The 23,994-nt window shown below is 44.4% G+C and overlaps 1 protein-coding gene across 3 annotated transcripts in view; it reads right to left on the reverse strand.

The window, feature by feature from the left end:
- LOC109875661 (glutamate receptor 3) overlaps window positions 1-23,994 on the reverse strand; it is a 108,256-nt gene that overhangs the window by 57,382 nt on the left and 26,880 nt on the right. For all 3 annotated transcript variants that reach the window (XM_031808102.1, XM_031808101.1, XM_031808100.1), the window contains exon 3: window positions 15,759-15,998. In XM_031808102.1, coding sequence (XP_031663962.1) covers window positions 15,759-15,998 — 240 coding nt within the window. The remainder of the gene's footprint in view (window positions 1-15,758; window positions 15,999-23,994) is intronic.

A 23,994-nucleotide genomic window follows, 5' to 3' on the forward strand; every position in this document is an offset into this window, starting at 1 on the left:
ATGGCCTCTGCAGCATCATGATGCTGTGTGGTCTCAACTCTGACTCAGTCTTCCCCGCTGCCTCCTAAGAGATGGTGACCTCTTTTAAACTCTCTCTCAGGCCAGGAATCTGCGCTACAGTATTTGCTGTGAGGGCTTGCCCAAAGCTGAGCAGTGCACCACCATGTTGAAGTCACACAAAGCTTCTGAACCCACTTTTAGAGAAAGGTCACAATATCTCAAAGCTTAAGTCAGAGAGAAAAAACAACAAGAGCTACTGCAGAGAGAGACATTCCAATTCCCTGACCCAGATTTAAACAAAATTGAGTTTGTTGGATGGCTTTCTTCTTGAGTTTAAAGCTTCACTTACAGTACTTCAATGCCTTCCCTGTTTCTGCTCAGATGCCTAGAGAACACCCATCTCTTAAACAAACAAAAATGGCCTTTCATCTTGGGCAAACCATGAACTGAACACAGCACATTAATCTCTTTCATAATGCAGAAAGACCACTGTTCAAATGGCCCCTGCATTATCCTGAAAGCTAGTGCCCCAAAATAGATGAAAGGCATTGGAGACAGGCGGTCAGAGACAAGTGAGCAGAGGACTGTGCCATTTTAAGTCATAGGGTCAGGGTCAAATTAGATGTGACAGACTGTGAGTCTCCTTAGGAGATGTTTAGAATTCATAAAGTAAATAATATTTGGTTGAGCTGCTACCGGGCGTCTGACAGAGCTTGGCCCCATGTGCCATGTTGCTGTTTTTCTGTTGAGGCAGAGGCACAAAGGCTTTGCTGACTCCTACATTATTTTCCCCAGGCTATGCCTCCCTACTGTTTTGTATTCTATTAAAGTTTCTGCTATTTCTCCTGCAAACAGCTGAGACTAGTGCAGTCAGCTAGAGACAGAGACACACAGAGAGAGAGAGAGAGAGAGAGATAGTGAAAGAATGTGAGAGAGAGATAGTGAAAGATTGGGAGAGAGATAGCGAAAGATTATAAGAGAGAGATAGCGAAAGATTGGCAGAGAGACAGATAGTGAAGATTGGGAGAGAGATCGTAAAAAATTGGTAGAGAGAGATAGTGAAAGATTGGGAGGGAGAGATCGTAAAAGATTGGGAGAGAGAGAGATAGTGAAAGATTGGGAGTGTGAGATAGTGAAAGATTGGGGGAGCAAGAGAAAAAAAAACATATCCCGGCCATTATAAGGCTCCTGGGCTCCTCTCTTACTATTGTTTAGAATGGATGTGTGTACATTTCTCCCCTAATGTCAGGTTTTCACATACTACGGTACTGTAGCAGAGAGGGCACTGGAGGATACAAATGCAAGGGAATTATTCTGTTTGGGATACAAAAGTTGTATAACAATAGGGTTTAAATGCTAACACCTTGTAAATATTTACATACCTAGGATAATACTGAAATAAGTCACATTACATGTCGATGTTAGAGGTATGCACATTGTTACGACCTGGCTCATAGTTCCTAACAACAAAGGGAGACCACGCATGACTTACATCTAAAAACGAATACATTTATTATACTAAATAATAATAAATACTAAAATGTAACAAGCTGTGGATGTCTGTAGGATCAGTAGTGTATGCAGTGTGTGGATGAGTGGAGAGGGTGTTGTATGGTGAAACAGACAAAAAAAACTAGAGTCAGGGAAGAGGAAGAGAGAGAGTGTTGGCTGATGTGGCCATCCTTTATAGCCTGCAGGCCAAGCGTACATTTGAAGGTCTGTGACTGTGCTGGTTTTCCTTTTTCTCTGCACCTGCCTGCATCATGTGTAGCGATTTCTGTATTTTCCCCAGCAGCAGTAGGGGCGGTCGCTACACCAACCAGGCAGGTAGCAGAGAAAGGAGAAATGTCCATTGCTGAAATACTGATTTCTGCAGTCAGAGCCTGTACTGTAGAGTAGAACTGTCCAAGGTTCTGAAATATTATCAGCTTAGAACAGAGAGCAGTGGAAAGCAGGAGAAAGATCTGAGAATGGACCTGAAGCACTCAAGGCTGCTGCATTGGGAGAAGTGTTAGGAGCTGTTTTAGCCCAGTGCTGAAATACTAGCTGCTCAAAGAAAGATGAGTACACACCAGTCTGAAATCCTGAGGTTTGTGATGGTGGGATGTAGGATCCAATGCAGATCACAGACCAAACCAGACTCATGTGTTGAGTAACATACTCTAATGTGCTCCCTGGAAAATAATGGGAATGTAGACTAGGTGTGCACATTATGGAGGACTCTAACATATCAGGTGGAAAACAAGCTGTTGTTATAGCAACACTATATTTGACACTGAATTATATTCAAATATACATTTTTGCTGTTGATTCTCTAACTCAATGTCCTTTGTTTGTCACTCTGAAAACCGCATGATAACTGCTCCTCATTTGTTTTTGTGCTTTATGATTGAGATTTTTTTTTTTTTATGAACAATTTCATGATTATGATCTTGTCTCATGCCTGCGACTCTCCAACTGGCTCGAGAGTGGCGAAGGTCGAGTCATGCATCCTCCAAAACATGACCCGCCAAACCTCGCTTCTTAACACCCGCTCGCTTAAACCAGAAGACAGCTGCACGAATGTTTAGGAGGAAACACCGTTCAACTGATGACCGAAATCAGCCTGCAGGTGCCCGGCCCGCCACAAGGAGTCGCTAGAGCGCGATGAGCCAAGTAAAGCCCCCCCCAGCCCAACCCACCCCTAACCCGGACGAGGCTGGGCGAATTATGGGCAGCCCTATTGGACTCCCGGCCACGGCCGGTTTTAACACAGCCTGGGATCAAACCCCAGGTTGCAGTGACACCGCCTTAGACCGCTGCACCACTCGGGAGGCACATTTGATATTTTAGTCATTTATAGCAGACGCTCTTATCCAGAGCAACTTACAGTAGTGAGTAACTCCAAAATGCATCAAGAGTGCAAATTACTCAGCCTAAAAGTACAGAAATCAATGTGTCATTCTTATAAATACCAGGACTCATTCCTTAGTTAAAAAAGCTCCCCTTCTCCCTCCTCTAACCTGCATGCTCCTGATACTGTATTTCCTTTGAAAAATGTCATTAGCAAGATTAAAAATGAAGCCATAACACATTCTATATTCATAATTAAGGCATTTCAATTCGGAAAATGAAACCGCAGGAGTTGGAACTGGCTCAAGGAAGCGGTTCAGTGGACAGGGCCGCATTTCCCAGAGCCCTCGTAGTGTTAAGATCATCATAAGAACCTTCTTACCATGCATCTTTAGTAGCCGAGGTGTTTCCCAAAGACTTCGTTAGTAAGATAGCTCTTAAAAACCTTTGAACCTCTATGAGTGATCCAGACCACTCATACAGCAGCCAAAGTGCAACGTTAGATACTTTGTTGCCCTTTTTCACAGAAGATCTCTGCTAAATGTTTAGGCTATCTGTCTAACTGTGTCTGCTGATAACTTCATAAGAAAGTTGACTACAAATACAAAATTGCCAACGTATTTGCAATTGTTACAAACAAGTTCAAGGATAAAATGATGCTTCAAATGAAACCTGAGATGACCACATTAGAAGATACATAGGCTACATTGGCTTAAAGTTGAAGTCAGAAGTGTACATACATTTAGGTTGGAGTCATTAAAACACTCCACATATTTCTTGTTAACAAACTATAGTTTTGGCAAGTCAGTTAGGACATCTACTTTGTGCATGACACAAGTCATTTTTCCAACAATTGTTTACAAAGAGATTATTTCACTTATAATTCACTGTATCACAATAGTACGCAAGTATAAACACCATGGGACCACACAGCCGTCATACCGCTCAGGAAGGAGACGTACTTTGGTGCGAAAAGTGCAAGTCAATCCCAAAACAACAGCAAAGGACCTTGTGAAGATGCTGAAGGAAACAGGTACAAAAGTATCTATATCCACAGTAAAACGAGTCCTACATCGACATAACCTGAAAGGCCGCTCAGCAAGGAAAAAACCACTGCTCCAAAACTGGCATAAAAAAGCCAAACTACGGTTTGTAACTGCACATGGGGACAAAGATCGTACTTTTTGGAGAGATGTCCTCTGGTCTGATGAAACAAAAAATGAACTGTTTGGCCATAATGACCATTGTTATGTTTGGAGGAAAAAGGGGGAGGCTTGCAAGCCGAAGAACACCATCCCAACCATGAAGCACGGGGGTGGCAGCATCATGTTGTGGGGGTGCTTTGCTGCAGGAGGGACTGGTGCACTTCACAAAATAGATGGCATCTTGAGGAATGAAAATTATGTGGATATATTGAAGCAACATGTCAAGACATCAGACCAAGTTAAAGCTTGGTTGCAAACGGGTCTTCCAAATTGTCAATGAAATTGCTTAAGGTCAACAAAGTCAAGGTATTGGAGTGGCCATCACAAGCCCTGACCTCAATCCTATAGAACATTTGTGGGCAGAACTGAAAAAGCCTACAAACCTGACTCAGTTACACCAGCTCTGTCAGGAGGAATGGGCCAAAATTCACCCAACTTATTGTGGGAAGCTTGTGGAAGGCTACCCGAAACGTTTGACCCAAACAATTTAAAGGCAATGCTACCAAATACTAATTGAGTGTATGTAAACTTCTGACCCACTGGGAATGTGATGAAAAAAATAAAAGCTGAAATAAATCATTCTCTCTACTATTATTCGGACATTTCACATTCTTAAAATAAATTGGTGATCCTAACTGACCTACGACAGGGAATTTTTACAGGATTAAATGTCAGGAATTGTGAAAAACTGAGTTTAAATGTATTTGCCTAAGGTGTATGTAAACATCCAACTTCAACTGTTTATCATTAATCATATTGAAATCAGGCTACTATTTGTAATTTCTGGCTCAATGTGTTTCATGATGTGTGACAACATGTGACAACAATGATGTGCCCAATCTGTGATTCAGTGCATTATTATTGAGTAAACATAAAATGCCGCCTCAATAGCCTATATACAGCCATAGGTGGTAATATCTCTCTAGGAGCTGATCCATTGTCAGTATTGTTGAATAATTATATTATAAGGTAAGATTTGGATAGAGAAAGCTGATCTGAGAGCAGCGCTGCTTTTCTTTAGACCCCATTAGTATCAACACATGGTCTAATGACACGGTTTCTCTATACGTGCTTGTTTGGAAAACACTCTTAAAAAGTTGCCTTGTATATAATGATGCATCTTGTAAGAATCATCATAATGTGAGAGCGCATTCGGAAAGTATTGAGACGCCTTGACTTCTTTCACATTTGGTGACGTTAAATCCTTATTCTAAAATGTATACAATACATTTCTTTACTCAACACACAATACCCCATAATGAGAGACCTGAAAATAGCTGTGCAGCGATGCTCCCCATCCAACCTGGATCTGCAGAGAAGAATGGGAGAACCTCCCCAAATACTGTACATATGTGCCAAGCTTGTAGCGTCATACCCAAGAAGACTCGAGGTTGTAATCGCTGCCAAAGGTGCTTCAACACAGGACTGCGGAAAGGGTCTGAATACTTATGTAAATATGATATTTAAGTTTTTTTTATTTTTAATCAATTTGCACAAATGTATAAAAACCTGTTTTGCTTTGTCATTATGGGGTATTGTGTGTAGATTGATGAGGGGAAACAACAATTTTATTAATTTTAGAATAAGGCTGTGTCATAACAAATTGTGGAAAAATTCAAGGGGTCTGAAATTCCAGAGTGCACTGTACATCGCAATTGAGAAACGAGGCCCAAAACCATAACTGGAAAAGAATGGCATTTTTGAGGAACAGCAACAGAACCAAGAACTAAAGTGATCTCTACTGTTCTGGAACATAATTGTTATTTTAAAAGCATGGGAACCAGTTTACTTCTTTGGGACTGGGGGGCAGTATTGAGTAGCTTGGATAATAAGGTGCCCAGAGTAAACTGCCTGCTACTCAGGCCCAAAAGAATATGCAAATAATTAGTAGATTTGGATAGAAAACACTCTGAGGTTTCTAAAACTGTTTGAATGATGTCTGTGAGTCTAACAGAACTTATATGGCAGGCAAAACCCTGAGAAAAAATCCAACCAGGAAGTGGGAAATCTGAGGTTTGTAGTTTTTCAAGTCATTGCCTATCGAATATACAGTGTCTATGGGGTCATATTGCACTTCCTAAGGCTTACACTAGATGTCAACAGTCTTTAGAACCTTGTTTGAGGCTTCTACTCTGAAGGGGGAGAGAATGAGAGCTGTTTCAACCAGAGGTCTGGCAGAGTGCCATGAGCTGAGTCTCGCTCACGCCCGTGAGAGTTAGCTGCGTTCCATTGCATTTCTAAAGACAAAGGAATTCTCTGGTTAAACATTATTGAATATTTATGATAAAAACATCCTAAAGATTGATTATATACATCGATTGACATGTTTCTACGAACTGTAATGTAACTTTTCATCTGAACTTTTACCTGGGCTTGCCCGCGCCTCGTGAGTTTGGATTTGTGAACTAAAAAGAAGGTATTTGGACATAAATTATGGACTTTATCGAACAAGACAAACAGTTATTGTGGAACTGGGATTCCTGGGAGTGCATTCTGATGAAGATCATCAAAGGTAAGTGAATATTTATAATGCTATTTCTGACTTTTGTGACACCTCTCCTTCTTTGGAAAATTGCTGTTGTTTTTCTGTGGCTAGGCGGTGACCTAACATAATCGCAAGGTGTGCTTTCGCCGTAAAGCTTTTTTGAAATCTGACACAGCGGTTGCATTAAGGAGAAGTTTATCTATATTTCCATGCATAACACTTGTATCTTTTATCAATGTTTATTATGAGTATTTCTGTCATTTGATGTGGCTCTCTGCACTTTCACTGGATGTTTGTTTGAGGCAATGCATTTCTGAACATAAAACACCAATTTCAAATGAGGTTTTTGGACATAAAGTTGAACTTTATCAAACAAAACACACATTTATTGTGTAACATGGAGTCCTGGGAGTGCCATCTAATGAAGATCATCAAAGGTTAGTGATTAATTTAATCGCTATTTCTGACTTTTGTGAGGGCTCTCCTTGGCTGGAAAATGGCTTTATGGTTTTCTGTGACTTGGTGCTGACCTAACATAATCGTTTGGTGTGCTTTCGCCATAAAGCCTATTTGAAATCGGACACTGTGGCTGGATTTAAAAGAAATCTGTCTTTAAAATGGTGTAAAATACTTGTATGTTGAAGAATTTTAATTATGGGATTTCTGTTGTTTTGAATTTGGTGCCATGCAATTTCACTGGCTGTTGGCGAGGTGGAACGCTACCGTCCCACATATCCCAGAGAGGTTTAGTACATTTTTTTTAACGTTTCTGACATTTTCCCAGTCCCACAGTAAAACGGCAACAAAGCACCTATGGAAAGCCCTCACTCTGTCATGTAGAAACTTCTTCCAGTGTCTGTCTGCCAGCTGAAAATCTTAGCCAGTGTTTGTAGGTGTTTAGGCTAGCTGCCCTCCGAAGCATAGCCTACTGTACTGACATTACACACCAGGCCTTTACTAGCATGATTCAGAAGATAGGGAGAGAGATTTTTGCTAATTAGAGAATAATGGATTTATTAACTACAAAAAGATAAGAAGTGTTTTTAAGCCTGTTGTTGCTCTGCACACACAAGCTTGTTGGCTAGCTCTGTTCCAGCGTAAAGCCAACTGTGGCAAGTTCAAAGGCATTCAAAGTTCCTGTATCGAAGCTGCTCCTCTGCAGGTATAATTATGTGGGCCTAATTCAAATAATGCATGTCATAACATGATGTCCAGCACATTGCCATCCATAGCTTATGCCTGCCTATACAATAACCCCACTGTCACCATGGGGCACTCTGTTCACAATGTTGACATCTGCCCGGGTACAGTTGAAACCGGCATTCATCCGTGAATGCTTTATTTATTTTATTTAACCTTTATTTACCTAGGCAAGTCGGTTAAGAACAAATTCTTATTTAAAATGACAGCCTATCCCGGCCAAACCCTAACTCGGACGACGCTGGGCCAATTGTGAGCCGCCCTATGGGACGTCCAATCACGGCCGGTTGTGATACAGCCTGGAATCGAACCAGGGTCTGTAGTGACACCTCTAACACTGAGATGCAGTGCCTTAGATTGCTGCACCATTCGTGAAGAGCACACATCTCCAGCGTCCCTGTGGCCATCAAAGGTGAGCATTTTCCAACAATCGATTACGACACCAAACTGCAGTCAGGTCAAGCACACAGATATGCTTCCCTGAGACGGTTTCTGACAGTTTGTGCAGAAATTCTTCGGTTGTGCAAACCCACAGTGTCATCGGCCGGATGTGGAGGTCCTGGTTTGGCGTGGATTACTATTACATACATAGTATGCGGGTGTGCGGCCGGTTGGACGTACTGCCAAATTCTCTTATGGTAGAGAAAATAACATTTAATTCTCTAGCAACAGCTCTGATGGACATTCCTGCAGTCAGCATGCCAATTGCACGCTCCCTCAAAACACGAGACATCTGCACATTTTAGAGTTGTCACACCCTGATCTGTTTCACCTGTCCTTGTGCTTGTCTCCACCCACTCCAGGTGTCACCCATCTTCCCCATTATCCCCTGGGTATTTATACCTGTGTTTTGTCTGTCTGTGCCAGTTCGTCTTGTTTTGTCAAGTCAACCAGCGTGTTACTCTGTGCTCCTGCTTTTTCCACTTCTCTGTGTTTTGCTAGTCCTCCTGGTTTTTGACCCTTGCCTCCCTTGACTCTGAACCTGCCTGCCTTGACCTCAAGCCTGCCTGCCACTCTGTACCTCCTGGACTCTGACCTTGTTATGATCTTTTGCCTGTCCATGACCATTCTCTTGCCTGCCCCTTGGATACTAATAAATATCAGAGACTCGAACCATCTGCATCTGGTCTTGTTCTGTGCCCTTATAAGAGTGGCCTTTTATTGTCCCCAGCACAAGGTGCACCTGGGTAATGATCATGCTGTTTGATCAGCTTCTTGATATGACACACCTGTCAGGTGGATGGATTATCTTGGCAAAGGAGAAATGCTCACTAACGGATGTAAACAAATTTGTGCACAACATTTGAGAGAAATAAGCTTTTTGTGTATATGGAACATTTCTGGGATCTTTTATTTCAGCTCATGAAAGATGGGAACAACACTTCATATATTTCGATTCCAACCCCTATGCAACAGTATGTTGTGGCACAATATCGTAGCCTACTATCATACTATTCCATGTGGTCAGCAGCACAGCACAATCACAATATTTTCCTTCCATTCCACTACATGCTTGAATGTGCCTGGACACATGGTGACCATTTAGGGCCTCTGGCGGAGTGGGCAGGCTTGGTTTTGTTCAGGGGGAGAGCAGGGGCACTCAGGGAGAACAGATGCCCCAGCTGTAGAGTCACCATCTGCTGTGAATGCACAATGCTCTATGAGTCAGCGCTTTTCACCAATGAGGTCATCCCACAGTCCATGCACACAGAGAGCCTTACAAAAACACAAACAACAAGACCAGGCTCACCTTTTACAAATGAAAAGCCCACCCACCCATACAGTACAATACACCACGTTTTTACCTTCATCTCATACTCTGACTGAGAACTGAGCATGCAATTTTTAAAACACACTGTACAGTACCTCCATAAAGCTTCAGTTGATCTAGAGCTAGACCTGTATCATCTATCTCTAGAGTAGATATAGTTGGGCATTCAAAAAGGATTTGTTTACCGTCACAGAATCGTCCAAGGACACAGAGCTCCAAATTGGACCGACCCAATGTTCTCCATGTTTCGTGTCAGGTTGGGCCCCCCTGAGAGAGACACACAGGTCCTATAGAGAATAAGGACTTGACTTGGAGAAGTTGAGAGCCAGTTGAAATCTTGAAGTTTCAAGGAAGAGCTAACAAGAGTGGGAGAGAGGGACCACACAGACAGACGGAAGGCAGAGCCAGTGATGGGGAAGAAGAGATAAACAGCGTTTAGCCACAGCAGGCTGCCTGTGCTCATTGATTTGTACAGCGAGGCCCGACCCGGGCTGGAAGTGAAGATGGAGTAGAGAGATCAATGAGATGGAGAGGACAGGAGCGCCTGGTTTGTGCCGCTCTCTCTTTCTCTTTCTGTTTCTCTCTGTCTGTCTCTCTAGCTCTCTCACACTGTGTTAATGAGACTGTGCCTGACTGCTGAACGCAGCCATTTAGCACTGTGCAATTAATCAGACTTTTCCCTGCAGAGAGGAAGCCAGTGAGACTTCCAGCAGGGGAGCACTGTGATTTTACTCCCATACATGCAATTTCCACCTCAAACCCTACCTTCCCCTACTGTCAGGGTTAACATGGGGACCAGAGAAAAGCTGTAATTTTGCCTGTACTATTGTAGTCTTTGGTTAAGATGATTTCATAAGATTATTCCAAAGCAAGGCAACAAAAAGTTTACTACAAAGACCTATATCCTACAAGAAATAGGTCAGTCAGTAAATATTACGGTATTTACACAGTATGTTAGTCACATAAAATGACAAATAAAAAGTAGACCCTCTCACAGCAGTGTGTGTCTGTTTGTGGACATTATATGAAAAATGTTTTTGATTTCTCATGTAAAAAATGTATCCGCTTTAGGACATATTCAACAATATATTATTCAAAACACAAACACTAACCGGGTTCTAGCTCTTGAGTCAAAGGCACAAATCAATTCCATTCAAACACACTACTTTATTGATCATTTTTCTTCAAGGAGGTGCAGGGTATACAAACTAAACCCCATTTCTGTAAACAAGAACTAGTGGTGAAGGACTCAAAACACTCTTCAAGGTCTCAATAGCAAAATCAATGGGATTTAGATTCAACACAACAATGGATACGGAATTTTCTAGGCATTTCCAGCATGATGGTGAGGTGGAATCAATGAGGTTAAAAGAGGAGAATATGACTGCCGGTGTGAGAGACACTCACCAAGAGGAAAATCACATTTGAAATGGAATGCTCCATGGACATGGAAGGCGGGTCAGAACCTCTGGGTGTTTATTTTCCTCCACACTCAGTCTCACAATCCCAGTGAAAATGTAGGCGGGAGATTGCTATTTTATTGTACCTTGCCATAGTAACAAATCGTCCTATTACAACCCAGTGTCTCAGAGCCTAAGCAGAGCTTACAGCCATGATGGGGTTAACCTCACTGGGATCCAGGAGAGTGGATTTGCATCCTTCACTATTACCATTTTCATGCCTTTTGTTGTTATTTCAAGCTTGAGAGGGGAAGAGACTCACTAGAGTTATGTATATGTTTCTTCCTTTGATTTCTTGGTTCCTTTTGTTCGGGTGTCTCTGTTCGGGTGTGTTTGGGTGTCTCTGTTCGGGTGTGTTTGGGTGTCTCTGTTCGGGTGTGTTTGGGTGTCTCTGTTCGGGTGTGTTTGGGTGTCTCTGTTCGGGTGTGTTTGGGTGTCTCTGTTCGGGTGTGTTTGGGTGTCTCTGTTCGGGTGTGTTTGGGTGTCTCTGTTCGGGTGTGTTTGGGTGTCTCTGTTCGGGTGTGTTTGGGTGTCTCTGTTCGGGTGTGTTTGGGTGTCTCTGTTCGGGTGTGTTTGGGTGTCTCTGTTCGGGTGTGTTTGGGTGTCTCTGTTCGGGTGTGTTTGGGTGTCTCTGTTCGGGTGTGTTTGGGTGTCTCTGTTCGGGTGTTGTTCTGTTCGGGTGTCTCTGTTCGGGTGTGTTGGGTGTCTCTGTTCGGGTGTGTTTGGGTGTCTCTGTTCGGGTGTGTTTGGGTGTCTCTGTTCGGGTGTGTTTGGGTGTCTCTGTTCGGTGTGTTTGGGTGTCTCTGTTCGGGTGTGTTTGGGTGTCTCTGTTCGGGTGTGTTTGGGTGTCTCTGTTCGGGTGTGTTTGGGTGTCTCTGTTCGGTGTGTTTGGGTGTCTCTGTTCGGGTGTGTTTGGGTGTCTCTGTTCGGGTGTGTTTGGGTGTCTCTGTTCGGGTGTGTTTGGGTGTCTCTGTTCGGTGTGTTTGGGTGTCTCTGTTCGGGTGTGTTTGGGTGTCTCTGTTCGGGTGTGTTTGGGTGTCTCTGTTCGGGTGTGTTTGGGTGTCTCTGTTCGGGTGTGTTTGGGTGTCTCTGTTCGGGTGTGTTTGGGTGTCTCTGTTCGGTGTGTTTGGGTGTCTCTGTTCGGGTGTGTTTGGGTGTCTCTGTTCGGGTGTGTTTGGGTGTCTCTGTTCGGGTGTGTTTGGGTGTCTCTGTTCGGGTGTTTGGGTGTCTCTGTTCGGGTGTGTTTGGGTGTCTCTGTTCGGGTGTGTTTGGGTGTCTCTGTTCGGGTGTGTTTGGGTGTCTCTGTTCGGGTGTGTTTGGGTGTCTCTGTTCGGGTGTGTTTGGGTGTCTCTGTTCGGGTGTGTTTGGGTGTCTCTGTTCGGGTGTGTTTGGGTGTCTCTGTTCGGGTGTGTTTGGGTGTCTCTGTTCGGGTGTGTTTGGGTGTCTCTGTTGGGTGTGTTTGGGTGTCTCTGTTCGGGTGTGTTTGGGTGTCTCTGTTCGGGTGTGTTTGGGTGTCTCTGTTCGGGTGTCTCTGTTCGGGTGTGTTTGGGTGTCTCTGTTCGGGTGTGTTTGGGTGTCTCTGTTCGGGTGTCTCTGTTCGGGTGTCTCTGTTCGGGTGTGTTTGGGTGTCTCTGTTCGGGTGTGTTTGGGTGTCTCTGTTCGGGTGTGTTTGGGTGTCTCTGTTCGGGTGTGTTTGGGTGTCTCTGTTCGGGTGTGTTTGGGTGTCTCTGTTCGGGTGTGTTTGGGTGTCTCTGTTCGGGTGTGTTTGGGTGTCTCTGTTCGGGTGTGTTTGGGTGTCTCTGTTCGGGTGTGTTTGGATGTCTCTGTTCGGGTGTGTTTGGGTGTCTCTGTTCGGGTGTGTTTGGGTGTCTCTGTTCGGGTGTGTTTGGGTGTCTCTGTTCGGGTGTGTTTGGGTGTCTCTGTTCGGGTGTGTTTGGGTGTCTCTGTTCGGGTGTGTTTGATGGCTTTGTCATCAGTGATGGAGAAATCATCCCACTGGAATTTGAGAGCCTCCCCAACTTCAAAAAGCTTCCTCTTGTTTTTGTAACAGGAAGTCCATATCAATGTTACCCAATAGTAAAGTGCCATTTAAAATGTCATTTTTAAAAGGTGGAATTTAGATGAGTGGTGATCACTGTAGAGCCTAAACACTATGTTCTGATCCACGTGGGGAACAGAACAGCGAAGGGTTGGTAAGAACAGGAGGAGCAGGAGGGCTCTCTAGCCTTTCTTGCCTCAGAGCAAACACAAGCTGTGTGTAAGGCATACACAGCACAGCATGTGGGGTAAGAATCCAAACGACAGTGGCTCAAGTGCCAATGTTGCTGTCAGCCAAAGGCCCATTGGACCGAAAATCCATTTCCTATGACACAAACACTGCAGCGACTTGATGGGGCTCTCCACTCCTGTCCTCCGTTTGGCGGGTTGGAGTTATGGTTTTTCTTTACTGCTTTTTTGTCATGCTGTGGAAATGGGGATTGTGTTACAGATGGTAGCGATCTAGCCCAGACACAGCAGGTGGAAGGGCCTCCATAAGTCAAGTTAAGCTGTAAGGGGCGAATCAGGAGGTACATGGAGGAAGGTTGATTGTGCCCGAGAGAGACAATAAACCCTGTAATCACCTTTCCTCCACCATAGCAGCCAACCAATTATTAGCTGGTACGGCCTGCCGCAGATACAGACACTAAGAAACACTACCCATGTTTATGTTTCTGACAGGCAAACCCCAATTTCAAAGCAATTGGCACTTTGTTAATATGGTTTAGGAAGGGATAGAACATCTGGAACACCATGAAGAAAGGCTGTTAGCTACTACCATCTCAGTTAGGGTTGTGTGCGCTTTGAAATAAACCTATTCAATTATTTGAGAAAATATGTTAGAAGTGAGCAATCTTTTTTTTTCTAGTTGAACGTTGAACAAAATGGTTTGATGAGAACCATTGACAATCCTGTCAACGTGGTTGATGGATAAAGTACCCACCATGCTGGAGTTAATGCAAGCCAGCAAGGAAACCTGTTGAACGCACTGTAAAAGCTGGCTCAATGTAGGCTTAAAAGCACTTTGGATGCACTCTATATAAACCAGTAAACGATCCCAATACAATAATAGCCCTCCCCATCGCTATAAATCTAAAGTGGTATAGAATATGGTCTATTCTTTGAGAAAATACCTTATGTGTTGATAAAGCTCAATGGTATTGGTGTTAGGAACCTCCCATGTGCCACAGAGGATAAAGACTACAACTAAGATCTCCTATAGCCAGAGGAAGAAATGGAAAATGTTTTACACTTTAGTTGTACACTATAGTGAATGGTAATAGTGGTTAGAGCATTGGGCCAGTAACCGAAAGGTTGCTGGATTGAATCCCAGAGCTGACAAGATAAAAATCTGTTGTTCTGCCCCTGAACAAGGCAGTTAACCCACTGTTCCCTGGGCGCTAAAGACGTGGATGTCGATTAAGACAGCTCCCCGACCCTCTCTGTTTTAGAGTGGTTAGGTTAAATGCGGAAGACACATTTCAGTTGAAGGCATTCAGTTGTACAACTGACTAGGTATCCCCCCCTTTCCCCTAAATGGTACACAGGAGAGAAATGCTGTGTAATTGTTAGACTCAGCCTTTTCTCCTACCAGCAGTATCTAATTACAGCAACAACATGGTACTGTAAACAGAATACCTGTTCCTGTACAGTATGTCTCTCTCTACAGCCAGCTTTACAGTACAGTAGCCTGGTCCAGTACAGTATGTCTCTCTCTACAGCCAGCTTTACAGTACAGTAACCTGGTCCTGTACAGTATGTCTCTCTCTACAGCCAGCTTTACAGTACAGTAGCCTGGTCCAGTACAGTATGTCTCTCTCTACAGCCAGCTTTACAGTACAGTAACCTGGTCCAGTACAGTATGTCTCTCTCTACAGCCAGCTTAACAGTACAGTAGCCTGGTCCAGTACAGTATGTCTCTCTCTACAGCCAGCTTTACAGTACAGTAGCCTGGTCCAGTACAGTATGTCTCTCTCTACAGCCAGCTTTACAGTACAGTAACCTGGTCCTGTACAGTATGTCTCTCTCTACAGCCAGCTTTACAGTACAGTAGCCTGGTCCAGTACAGTATGTCTCTCTCTACAGCCAGCTTTACAGTACAGTAACCTGGTCCAGGACCAGGAATATCCCACCCTGACAGATTGGAGTGTCATTAGTGTTCTGTCTTAAGGCTGAACTCTCCAGATGTCGACCTTCACAGAGCAGGATGGAGACCTCTGCTAGCTCCCTCCATCAGCCTGTGGCTGCTGCTGGGGTACAGTGGAGAGGGAAAGGGAGGGGGGGGGGGCATGAAGGACGTGTAAAAGTCACATTGTGTTGTGGCTCCTTTATATAATCCAATTACAGTCTAAATTATATTCAGAGGATTAGAGGCTGGTAGCGTATTGACTCTGAGGGAGCTCCTACAGCACAGCAACAGTCACACAGACAGGAACGTCACCTGCCTTGGACTCATTTACTGAAGCAGCCAGGGGCCTGTTTAATGTGGAAGCCAAGGAAAAGCCTCCAGACACTAAAGCACTTTAGGCATCATTACAGGCCCAGATTTAAAGCTTTTAGATCACTCTTAAAATGAGGACTGGGGATCAGAGGATTTCCACACTGAGGGGATATAATTATATACTTCATGGCTTAATGTGAGGTGACATGGGTGGAGGAGAGGAGCTATGGCTTTACCAGAGAGCCTCTTTGTACAGTATAGTACAGTATCTCATGTGTGTTGCCAATGCAATGAAGTCTGTCAGACTGTTAGCCAGGCTGTTTCTTACCCCTCTCGGTGTCATAGAGGTAGACAAACTTCTCCCACTTGTAGTGGGCCAGCAGGCTGAGGACAGCTCCCCGTAGAGGAGGCCTCATCTGGATGACAAACTGCACGTCGGCATCGGCGGGGAAGCTGGGTGTGATGAAGGAGGTGTGCAGAGCCCCACAGAACGAGGTCAGCGTGTTCATGGACTTCTGGTCGTAGAAGCCGAAGATGGCGTACACTCCTCTGGAGAACTGGGAGCAGACTGGACAAACAGACAGACAAACAGACAGAACAGTCAGTTCTGGGTCGGAACATAGTCAACCTAGAAAGACAAACAGTCTGTTTGAGTAAGTTTAGGTGAGGGCCAGAACTCAGAACACATTCAACCAAACAGGTTGGTTAGGATTAGGACACAGTCAATCAAGCCTCCAGGCAGAGCACAAGCAGACAAATGAAGTCATCTCTTCCCACATTCAGACATCCAGGTGAGGGTCAGAACACAGTCAACTACACACATAGTCCAATAAGGCCATTTCTCTCCCTGCAGTCATAGAACATAACACACAGCCTGACATTTATTTATTCATTTATTGACTGAGAACACATTCTCATTTACAGCCATGACCTGGGGAAATAGTTACAGGGGAGTAGAGTGGGGATGAATGAGCCAATAAGAAGCTGGGGATGATTAGGTGGCCATGATGCTATGTGGGTTGGAAATTTAGCCAGGACACCGGGGTTAACACCCCTACTCTTAGGATAAGTGCCATGGGATCTTTAGTGACCAGAGTCAGGACACCTGTTTAACGTCCCATCCGAAAGAAGGCCCTCTACACAGGGTATTGTCCCCAATCACTGCCCTGGGGCATGGGAATATATTTTTGGGGGACCAGAGGAAAGAATGCCTCCTCCAACATGATCAGATCTCAAAATAATAGCTACCAAGCAGAGAGAGAGAGAGAGAGAGAGAGAATTGATGAATCAGAATATTGTAGGATGTAGATGTGATGGTGGAGTAATAGAGAATTCAAGGGAGTTCATGTGTAGAAGATGAACTATTACTTGTCAGGTTGTGAAGAAGCATTAATCTATATAAATAGGAAAATAAATGGTGACTATTTGAATAAATGACAGCCGTGTGGGATGTGCGTTCCCATGGCAGTGCTCTCTGCCTCTCTGTGCCCTTCACTTCTCCTTGGACTCAATGTATCTGCTTGGTTAATCAACTAGATCTAATGGGGGAAATCAGTGCACTGGCCACTGCTCTTAATGGACAAATACCTCCTACCACCATGCAGGACGCAGGCAGGCGTTGTTGCAGCATAGGGCTGTGCTCGCTGGTCGCTGCAGTATAAATTGATTTATAAGGAGCTGCTATATAGGGCCATCTGTGGGGCTGATGAAAATTAGCTCTGGCTATAAACACTATGTACAATGCACCGTGTACTTGGTCTAACAAGGTGTAGATATTAGATTTTTACACAACAAATAGGTGAACAAACCTCTCTTGTGAATGTACAAAAGTTTTTAAACAAGGTCCTATGTCCATTGAAATAACCATTGAAAAGGAATGCAGTACTAGAGCTTATGGAATAAATAGGGGCCTAACCCTCCAATAAATCTCTTGGAAGCCTTGAAACACCACAGCATTGTTGCTGCATAAAACTAGAAAGACTGACCTTTGGAGTGGATTGGTAAAAAGAGAACAGTCTGGAGACGCACCTGACTCATTTCGCGCTTCTGTGATCTTCCAGTATTATTTTCAAGTTCAATGCTGCATGTTACACAACACTGGTTTAAAGGCATCTCATCATCTTTCCTCCATCAAGCCAACCATTCACTACACATTTCTCTACCCATCTATCATGCTTCAATTCAACCACTTATCCATCCATCAATGAATCATCCCTCCCTCCATCCATCCGTTCATGGCCTTCCCCTTTGGTCTGTGCACACATCAGATGGATGTGTGTTTGTTCTGGGGCCAGGGGCAACACCAGCATAATGACTCTACTACAGCAGGTGTATGTCTGTGTGAAGGTAAAGCATTCCATCTGCTTGGAATAACTAGTGACAGATGAGGCTGAAACTACTGCACGTGGCAGGAATTGACATGAGGCTCTGTTGTGGCATTGTTTCATAGTCTAATCATATAATGTTTTTCTGCAGGCTTGAAGTACCTTTTTTAATTGAATGTGTTCTCCTCCCTCTGCCTTTGAAGAGGCTTAAGAGAGATAGGCATATAAGAAAATGTCAGAGTAGATTCTCATGCACTGCTAGTCCTCATATACAGTATCACAGCCTCTCTTAAAGCCAGCCCATGGCCTAAACAATAACAACCACACACTCCTTAGCTTACAAACCTGACATACCACAGACCTGATATATTGACTAATACACACATGCAACTGAGACACATTTATTTTTAAAGACAACCAATTCCAAGTCTATGGATTTTGACTCAAGACAAAGACTGTTTTCTCCACTACATACCAAGGGAGCCAGGCTCTGGTGATAAAAAAAATTGGAATCCCTTCCAAGCCCTGGTTTTCAATGCACGGAAAATATTGGATTTGTAATTTTCCACAGCAAAGGGGAGGCTTTAACTCATGCTATCAATACATACTGTAGCATGGAACAGCCACATCATAATAATGAAGTGCTAGCATGTTTGCTGCACAAAACGATAATAGCTCCTGTTTCATCAAGGTTAAATATAGCCCCAATTCTCCTTCTGCACTAATGAGATCATACATCTGGCTCCGGGAGTGGACTAACTGCTGGTATAACAGCATCATCTGGGCTCAGGGAGTGGACTAACCTCTGGTTTAACAGCATCATCTGGGCTCGGGAGTGGACTAGCTGCTGGTTTAACAGCATCATCTGGGCTCGGGAGTGGACTAGCTGCTGGTATAACAGCATCATCTGGGCTCGGGAGTGGACTAGCTGCTGGTTTAACAGCATCATCTGGGCTCAGGAGTGGACTAGCTGCTGGTATAACAGCATCATCTGGGCTCCCGGAGTGGACTAGCTGCTGGTTTAACAGCATCATCTGGGCTCGGGAGTGGACTAGCTGCTGGTATAACAGCATCATCTGGGCTCCCGGAGTGGACTAGCTGCTGGTTTAACAGCATCATCTGGGCTCGGGAGTGGACTAGCTGCTGGTATAACAGCATCATCTGGGCTCCCGGAGTGGACTAGCTGCTGGTTTAACAGCATCATCTGGGCTCGGGAGTGGACTAGCTGCTGGTATAACAGCATCATCTGGGCTCGGGAGTGGACTAGCTGCTGGTTTAACAGCATCATCTGGGCTCAGGAGTGGACTAGCTGCTGGTATAACAGCATCATCTGGGCTCCCGGAGTGGACTAGCTGCTGGTTTAACAGCATCATCTGGGCTCGGGAGTGGACTAGCTGCTGGTATAACAGCATCATCTGGGCTCCCGGAGTGGACTAGCTGCTGGTTTAACAGCATCATCTGGGCTCGGGAGTGGACTAGCTGCTGGTATAACAGCATCCCTGTGATCATGGCCTGGTCTGGCAATGGGGATGCACAACACTTTCTTTATTACAGGAGTGAATCAAAGCCCCTGGTAACAGGCCCTGTTCTACTGTTCTAGGGTAATTCACAGCTCTGTTCTATATGCTCACTAGCCTGGTTGCCATCTCTGTTCAGCTATTACATTCCACTCCTTGCCACTCCTGTCATTAGACAAAGAGACTGGCCTTTCAGCAGTATTCAAATATGACTATTCTATCATTAATGAGCTCAAGGAGATGGGAGGATTTGATCCTGATTCGATAACCCTCAATTCAACGTCTATTCAACGTTGGTTCAATGTAATTTCATTGAAATGTGCCCAGTGGGAGCTATCATCCAATCACAATTTTATACAAATTAGACTGACAGGAAAACTTTAACTTAATTCATACATTTGATTGGAAACATTCTAACATTGGGCATTTTTTAATACATTTGATTGTAAAAACGTGGGGAGTACAGAAAATTCCCCTTTATTGCATTTTTACCACCAGCCACTGTGAGCACAACATTGTCAACACTGTAGCCTATTTTATATCCATCAAGCAAGAGCAAGGCAAGGTGCCTCTTTCCTCGAATATATAAAAAAATGTATTGATCAAGTGACCTATCTATATTGCTACTTCTGGGACACGAATTGGGCTAGGATATTGGTTCAAGAGCTATAAGGGACTGAACGTCATGTGTAATAAGGGTTACGTGGAGAAAATAGGACCTCTCTGAAATGAAAATGAATGGCCCTCTCTTCAGCCAAATATATTTTACTTAAACCCTCCCTGAACGCTTGAAAGAAAACAAGTGACCCTCCCCTATACCCCAAATAATAATTCAAACAAAGTGGATAGCACAGAACACCGTTTACCCTCATTTCATGGACAGACCAGAGCCTTAGATATGCAGTTCTAGAAACTCTTCTTCGTCCTGTCAGCATTACATGGCACAGGGCTGTGGGCCAGAAGGTTGTGGGTTCACAGACCACCACGGACAAGAGTAGGGGTGGAAAGATCTCCTTTACAGTCAAAGCATTGCATGAATCTATCATCGTATTTACAGGTCCGACAAAAAGAAAATGCCTTTTAGAAATATTTAAGGCAATTCTACTTATTCTTTACATACTAGCAGAATCTTTTTTAATAGCACACATATTACCGGAATTACAGGCTAAGAATGGAAAGGGAGATAGGCCTTTGTTCATAGTACCATATTTGTCCAATGACAAATAAGTGTATCTTGTTTGCAATTAAACTGTCCCTGTTTTGAAATAATTAAATCTGAGACGAATCTGAGCATGGTACTTTTAAAAGTTAGGCCTACCTTCCATCCCAGACAGTAGGCCTACCTTCCATCCCTGACAGTAGGCCTACCTTCCATCCCAGACAGTAGGCCTACCTTCCATCCCAGACAGTAGGCCTACCTTCCATCCCAGACAGTAGGCCTACCTTCCATCCCAGACAGTAGGCCTACCTTCCATCCCAGACAGTAGGCCTACCTTCCATCCCAGACAGTAGGCCTACGTTCCATCCCAGACAGTAGGCCTACCTTCCATCCCAGACAGTAGGCCTACCTTCCATCCCAGACAGTAGGCCTACCTTCCATCCCAGACAGTAGGCCTACCTTCCATCCCAGACAGTAGGCCTACCTTCCATCCCAGACAGTAGGCCTCCGTTCCATCATAGACAGTAGGCCTACCTTCCATCCCAGACAGTAGGCCTACCTTCCATCCCAGACAGTAGGCCTACCTTCCATCCCAGACAGTAGGCCTACCTTCCATCCCAGACAGTAGGCCTACCTTCCATCCCAGACAGTAGGCCTCCGTTCCATCATAGACAGTAGGCCTACCTTCCATCCCAGACAGTAGGCCTACCTTCCATCCCAGACAGTAGGCCTACCTTCCATCCCAGACAGTAGGCCTACCTTCCATCCCTGACAGTAGGCCTACCTTCCATCCCAGACAGTAGGCCTACCTTCCATCCCAGACAGTAGGCCTCCGTTCCATCATAGACAGTAGGCCTACCTTCCATCCCAGACAGTAGGCCTACCTTCCATCCCAGACAGTAGGTCTACCCTCCATCCCAGACAGTAGGCCTACCTTCCATCCCAGACAGTAGGCCTACCTTCCATCCCAGACAGTAGGCCTACCTTCCATCCCAGACAGTAGGCCTACCTTCCATCCCTGACAGTAGGCCTACCTTCCATCCCAGACAGTAGGCCTCCGTTCCATCATAGACAGTAGGCCTCCGTTCCATCCCAGACAGTAGGCCTCCGTTCCATCATAGACAGTAGGCCTACCTTCCATCCCAGACAGTAGGCCTACCTTCCATCCCAGACAGTAGGCCTACCTTCCATCCCAGACAGTAGGCCTACCTTCCATCCCAGACAGTAGGCCTACCTTCCATCCCAGACAGTAGGCCTACCTTCCATCCCAGACAGTAGGCCTACCTTCCATCCCAGACAGTAGGCCTACCTTCCATCCCAGACAGTAGGCCTACCTTCCATCCCAGACAGTAGGCCTACCTTCCATCCCAGACAGTAGGCCTACCTTCCATCCCAGACAGTAGGCCTCCGTTCCATCATAGACAGTAGGCCTACCTTCCATCCCAGACAGTAGGCCTACCTTCCATCCCAGACAGTAGGCCTACCTTCCATCCCAGACAGTAGGCCTACCTTCCATCCCAGACAGTAGGCCTACCTTCCATCCCAGACAGTAGGCCTCCGTTCCATCATAGACAGTAGGCCTACCTTCCATCCCAGACAGTAGGCCTACCTTCCATCCCAGACAGTAGGCCTACCTTCCATCCCTGACAGTAGGCCTACCTTCCATCGAAGACAGTAGGCCTACCTTCCATCCCAGACAGTAGGCCTACCTTCCATCCCAGACAGTAGGCCTACCTTCCATCCCAGACAGTAGGCCTACCTTCCATCCCTGACAGTAGGCCTACCTTCCATCCCAGACAGTAGGCCTACCTTCCATCCCAGACAGTAGGCCTACCTTCCATCCCAGACAGTAGGCCTACCTTCCATCCCAGACAGTAGGCCTACCAATGCAGAGAAATGAAAGCTTTAACTGCTGGCTACTCTTCTTCCATGGCTTAACCCAACAAGAGAAGGTCACACAGAAGTGTTGCCCTAAAAGCTGTCTGAGTTTAAACATATTCTATTGTACGGAAAAGCTTAATCAATTGATAGTGACAGAATTTGATTACTTCCCAAGCAAAGTCTTTTTTTTGTCTCCTGGCTATAGAAAGTTGTAGCTCTTCCTCAATATCAAAGAAACAAAACAATGATATCCCCATATGCATCGGAGTCTTTTCTGGGTATTTTACAGCTTGTTTCTAGCATAAAGTATCGCGGACCAAAGCACTGTCATAGATCACTTTATATAATCAGATTTTTTTTTTTCTTCAAAATCTTGAGCTAACAATGGGTAGGCCTGTGCCTTTTGCCATTTTCTTAAATAGAAGGTAGACCTATGGAATTCCCTCTCATGCCCCCTCAATTCGAGTTCTGGTTTTAACTTAACAGCCCTTCACTGACACGGAGGTGGGCAATTTAAAGAGAGCATGGTGGGTGGAGGAATTGGCCAACTAATCTATGTACAAGTGCCTTCAGAAGGTATTCATACCCTTCGACTTATTCCACATTGTGTTGTGTTACGGCCTGAATTCAAAATGGATTAGGTAGATGTTTTCCCATCTACACACAATACCTCATAATGACAAAGTGAAAACATGTTTTGATACATGTTTGTAAATGTATTGAAAATTAAATGAATACAAATCTAATTTACATAGGTATTCACAACCCTGAGTGAAATCACCTTTGACAGTGATTACAGCTTTGAGTCTTTCTGGGTAATATTTTGCCAGTGCTTAGCTCCATTTCGTTCTGATTCTGAAAATCTCCCAGTCCTAACAATTACAGGTATACCCATAACATTTGAGTAATTTAGCAGACACTCTTATCCATACTTACAGTAGTGAGTGCATACATTTTCATACTGGTCCCCATGGGAATCAAACCCACAATTCTGGCGTTGTAAACACCATGCTCTACCAACTGAGATACACAGGAACACATGATGCAGTCACCATTATGCTTGACAATATGCAAACTGGTACTCAGTAATGCGTTGTATTAGATTTACCCCAAGCATAACACTTTATATTCAGGACAAAAAGTTAATGGCATTAAATGTTTTTTTTGCCGTATTACTGTCTTTTTGAAAACAGGATGTATGTTTTGGAATATTTTTTATTCTGTACAGGCTTCCTTCTTTTCACTCTGTCAATTAGGCTAGTATTGTGGAGTAACTACAATTTTGTTGATCCATCCCCAGTTGACCTCATGGTGAAATGTCCTTCCTCTCCGGCAACTGAGTTAGGAAGGACGCCTGTATGTTTGTAGTGACTGGGTGTATTGATACACCATCCAAAGTGTAATTAATAACTTCACTATGCTCAAAGGGATATTCAATGTCTGCTTTTTTTATTTTTACCCATCTACCAATAGTGCCCTTCTTTGCGAACCATTGGAAAACATCCCTTGTCTTCATGGTTAGATTTGTGTTTTGAAGTTCACCTTATAGATAATTGTATGTGTGGGGTACAGAGATGGTGTAGTCATTCAAAACTCATGTTAAACACTATTATTGCACACAGAGTCCATGCAACTTATTATGTGACTTGTTAAGCACATTTTTACTCCAGGCAACTTATGTGA

This window comes from Oncorhynchus kisutch, linkage group LG28, assembly GCF_002021735.2.
Source record: "Oncorhynchus kisutch isolate 150728-3 linkage group LG28, Okis_V2, whole genome shotgun sequence".
In the NCBI taxonomy this organism is placed as follows: Eukaryota; Metazoa; Chordata; class Actinopteri; order Salmoniformes; family Salmonidae; genus Oncorhynchus; species Oncorhynchus kisutch.